Genomic DNA, 4,296 nt, shown 5'->3' with positions numbered 1-4,296 from the left:
CTCAGCTGGCCAGCTGGGTGGCGATAGGGCCATAGGGGAACGCCGGGGGCCCTTGTCGAACCAGGCCTCACACGGATCGTTTGAGATCGTCACCAGCTCCTTGTTTTTTAGGCGGACCGGAAATGTCTCCGGCCTCCTCGATGGCGTTTGGTTCTTTATTCATTTTGAGAAGTTAAATGTCGTACAAAAATCAATATGAATATTTTTTTACCACTTTATATTGAGATTGTGAGATTCCAAAATAGAATACAATATAAACTTTAGAAACTATTCTGACTAGTAATAAGATTTTGGAATGAGATTCTAGAAATAAGGCAGGGAAGTAGGAACCAAATAAGATCTTCCCGTGCGGCCGCACAGCACATCCATTGTCCGTCGCCCCGTAATTTTTGCGATGCGCCAGGCCAGCTGATTAGCAGTATCCAAACTTGAATTTGGAAATGAAGCTCCATGGGAAAAAAATAAATCCGGTGGATTTCGTTCCAGATCCAAACCACCGAAGAGGAGGCCGAGAGCCATTTGAGAGCGAGCCCTGCCCTCCCTTGGGGCAGCCTTGACCAGAAGCGGACAAGACCAGAACGCTTTTCGCAGCAGCCTGCCCGCGACAGGTCCACTGCCCACCCTCCGTGGATCCACCGGACGGACCCAGCACCACCAACGCACATTCTCTGCTCTTGGCTCCCAAGTCCCACCTCCACCTCCACCTCCTCCCATATCATCCCATTGCCCGTCTCCATCTCCGCGTATCACGTACTTGGTGTCTTGGTGGGCGCACGGCGCGGCGAAGAAGAAGCAGCTGCAGCAGCAACTCCACCGCCGCACGCCTCGCGAGCATTCGCCTCCCTCATCGCCCGCCGCCCTCCGCGCCACCCTCACCCTCACCAGCACGTGCGACCGCGAGAGGGAGTTGGGGCGAGGACCACCCTCACCAAACCCTACTGCGAAACAACTGCCGGCCGCGCGCCGTGAGGATACCCACGTCGTCGTTACCGGCGACACCCTCCACCGTCTCCAGCTCCTCCAGGTAGGCGCCGCGCCGCCCCGCCCCTTCCCGTCCGTCTGCCTTTCCCCGCTCCCCGCGCCTCTGCAACCGCCGCGGTCCGCGTGCGAGCTTGCGCGCCTTCCATTGGTCCCGGCGCCGCCGCCATTCGCGCACCGACTCGTCGTCGTCGTCGTCGTCGGTGCGCGGCCGCCTGGCTATACGAAACCGACTCTGCTCGACACAGCGGCGCGGCCCGTCTGCATGCCAGCCCGATCACCTGGGACGCGCGTCGTGGCGCGCCGTGTCCCTCCCTTGTCGCCGCTCCATCCCTGGCTAGGCTAGGCACCGGCAAGGCCGTAGAGCCAGGCTTCGTTGCATGCAAGTGGAGATGTGGGGTGCTTCTCCGTTGAAGGCTTCGACGTGCCTCACGAGTCCATCTGTTCGACTCTAACTCGTGTTCGCTGCAGGGTCCCAGCGCGATGAGGATGAGGGCGCCGTCGTCGACCGGATTGAAGGCGATCGTGGCATCGGCCTGGTTGGCCGTGCTGCTTGGTTCCGCCTCCCTCGCCGCCTGCGATCAGGACGCAGGTGGTGTTCCCGTCGTGCTACTTCTCCGTCACGGCGATTTGGCCTTGTTTTTTTTTATCCGGTTCCGTTGCTCCATTCTCGTACCGACGTGCTCCGCCGCAGTTCTCTCGATTGTTTCTGTTGGGATTTTTGTGAGTTTGTTTCTGTAGTCCAGGGGTTTTCTCAACAATTTTTCTGTTGTGGAGGCTAGCCAGAGGTTTTTGTTCAATTATTAATCTACTCCATCGAACCTAGTTTTTTTCCTTTTCCACCTTCGATCACCAACACCATTCTACAATGAATACATACACTGCTGTGACAGCACGACTACTTTGGGAATTTTTTTTATCTCGATTCATGAATTCGTGCGCTCGCTACTTCATGGTCTTGTTCGGTGCAATTTTTCGTTGAATTCTCGAAACCGCGGGATATTTTTCGGTTGATTTGTTTAGATCTTTCTTTCGCTTTTTATTTGGAATTATTTCGCCTTTTTGTTCGGCCTTGACTAACACGTTCCATCCAACCAATCCCGTCTGTTGCTGCAGGATTCTCGCCGCCGCCGACCGCCGTACCAGCGGTTCCGCCGCGCCCGGCACTCCGCGCCGCCGCCGCCGCTGTTCCCGTGCCGGTGCCAGCTCCACTGCCCCGCAAGATACTCCGCTCGCCAGGTGAGTGAAACCGCAAGCCCCGTCCCGTCCTACTCCTGCTCCACGTCCCCGTCTCACACCTACTCGCCTACTCGTCCGGTCCGTCCATCCCTCGCCGTCCGAGTCCGACGGTCCGACCGCCGAGCCGGGGGGGGGGGGGCCCGCGCTTTCTCCGACCGAAGCCTGCTCCCGCTGTCCCTCCTTCCCTGCGGTCGTGCGGCCCCATCCCCAGCACTGTTTTGTATTGGGGTTCGAAATAGAAGCGGGAGAGAGAGGGGAGAAGCGAAGCCGGGGCCAACTGCTGGCTCTAAAGTTTCCATTGATTCGTTCTGTCGTAGCCTCGATAGCGAAGCGAGGGCGGGGGGCCCGCTGGCTTCGGCGCCTGCATCACAACCGGGTCTGCTGCATGCATCAATACTACACAACTGCACTACGGCCCGTCTCACGTTTTTGTTTGTTTGTGTGCCGTGGCACCGGCAATACTGCAGGCGTCGTCGCTGGCGGTAGCGGAGAAGGAGCAGCCGCAGCAGGGCCGGTGCGGCCGAGCCGGATGGACGAGGGGTGCGCGGGCGCGGAGGACATCGCCATCTACCAGCGCCACGCGTCGTCGCTGCCGAACGGGGTGCCGGCGTACAAGGTGGACGTGATGAACCAGTGCCTGGGCGACCCGGGCGGCGGCGACTGCGCGATCGCGGGCATCCACGTGCGGTGCGGGTGGTTCAGCTCGGTGAACCTGGTGGACCCCCTCAAGTTCAGGCGCCTGCGCCACGACGACTGCCTCCTCAACGACGGGCGGCCGCTGCTCGGCGGCGACACCATCTCCTTCGAGTACGCCAACTCGTTCCCGTACGAGCTCTCCGTCCGCGTCGCCACGTGCGTCGACCCCACCACCGCCCCGTAGTAGGCCGTTGGCTGGCGCCGCCATCCATGTCGCTCCGTCCGCAGTCCGCACCACACACGATAAGCATAGAAACTCCACCCTCATAATACTACTACCACGAGTATTATATAAAATACTAGTACAAGTCAGTCAGTTGCAGCAGTAGGACAGTGCAAGGCAGGTCTTTGGTTCTTGGATCCAAATGTAATTAGCTGGTGGTTTAGGTGATTTTGTTGGACTGTAGGATCGGGCGCTCGAGGGGGCGGCAGGGACTCCGCGTTTTGTTCTTTTGCCGATGTTCCAAGGTCTCGTCTCACGTGTACATGGACATGGCACGGATCGAGCGGTGGAAGAAGCCTTTTTTTTTTTAAAAAAAAGTACTAGTGTGTAACTGGATGCGGGATGTGAAATTTTTGGGCAACCAGGCCGGCCTGCTGTAATGCAAATCTTTTGCTTTTGTTTCAACAGGGAAGTGCAAAGCTGCTATTGAAGGAAGCGAGTGCTTTTCGTGTGTGTTGGCATTTGCTCGCTTTCTTCTTTTTGGTTGAGCTTCTGCTGCTGTCTGTTGCCGTGGTGCCTTGTTTGCTTGCTCGCTCATGTGAATGGTTCGAGCTGTTTCTTGTCATGATGAATGCCGTTTTGCCAAGGGGTGGATACGGGTGCCTCAGGCCATTGATGTGTTTCACCCTGCGTCCGTGCGGTTCGTGCAGAGCATAGCAGCTGTGTGTGACTTGCTTTTTCTGGGCCAGACTGTGCCTCTGCAAGGAGCCTGCTGCATTGTTGACAGAGGTGGTGGGATGGGGGTGACTGACCGTGCGAGTTGACAGACATGCTGCGCTGCGGCGATTGATGGGGTGCTCGTGTTTCGCTTTTGCTCCTCGCATTGATTGGAGTGTGATGGCTGTGAAAGCTGAAATGAGGGCAGGGCCTCTGGCCTCAGCCAGCCCTCAGGGGTATAGGGTACTGTAGGACGTAGCCTCTGGCGCATGGGCCTGCTTAATGGCTTACACGTGTAGGGCATCCCCTGTCGCCGTGGGATAGCTGCTTCCTGCTGCAATCCTACAAGAAGGCCTTCTTGGTTCTTGCATTGGAGTGGAGCCTAGCAGCGCAACAGAACTCAGCACTCCTGTTGAGAAGAATTTCTTCGGTGAGAAAGGGAATTGAAAGGTTTGAACTAATTGAGAGAATGGATAACGAGATGCCACTATTGAAGAGCGGTG

General features: G+C 57.4%; 1 protein-coding gene across 1 annotated transcript; it reads left to right on the top strand.

The window, feature by feature from the left end:
• The first annotated feature begins 743 nt into the window (after positions 1 to 743).
• On the top strand, positions 744 to 3,571 carry LOC100285103 (TPD1). Its single transcript, NM_001372174.1, has 4 exons — positions 744 to 1,024; positions 1,450 to 1,570; positions 2,095 to 2,217; positions 2,685 to 3,571. The coding sequence occupies exons 2-4, from the start codon at positions 1,462 to 1,464 to the stop codon at positions 3,095 to 3,097; spliced, it is 645 nt and encodes a 214-aa protein (NP_001359103.1). The 5' UTR covers positions 744 to 1,024; positions 1,450 to 1,461; the 3' UTR covers positions 3,098 to 3,571.
• Positions 3,572 to 4,296: the final 725 nt, after the last annotated feature.

Source organism: Zea mays, chromosome 10 (assembly GCF_902167145.1).
Source record: "Zea mays cultivar B73 chromosome 10, Zm-B73-REFERENCE-NAM-5.0, whole genome shotgun sequence".
NCBI lineage: Eukaryota > Viridiplantae > Streptophyta > Magnoliopsida > Poales > Poaceae > Zea > Zea mays.
Note: the sequence above shows the minus strand (reverse complement) of the source record. Positions and strands in the feature narration are given on the sequence as shown.

Bases quoted from the DNA above. Each gene is read 5' to 3' on its own strand.
- LOC100285103 (NM_001372174.1), top strand. From the start codon at position 1,462: ATGAGGATGAGGGCGCCGTCGTCGACCGGATTGAAGGCGATCGTGGCA. The intron at 1,571-2,094 runs GTGGTGTTCCCG...CTGTTGCTGCAG, and splicing joins CGCCTGCGATCAGGACGCAG to GATTCTCGCCGCCGCCGACC. The intron at 2,218-2,684 runs GTGAGTGAAACC...GCAATACTGCAG, and splicing joins CAAGATACTCCGCTCGCCAG to GCGTCGTCGCTGGCGGTAGC.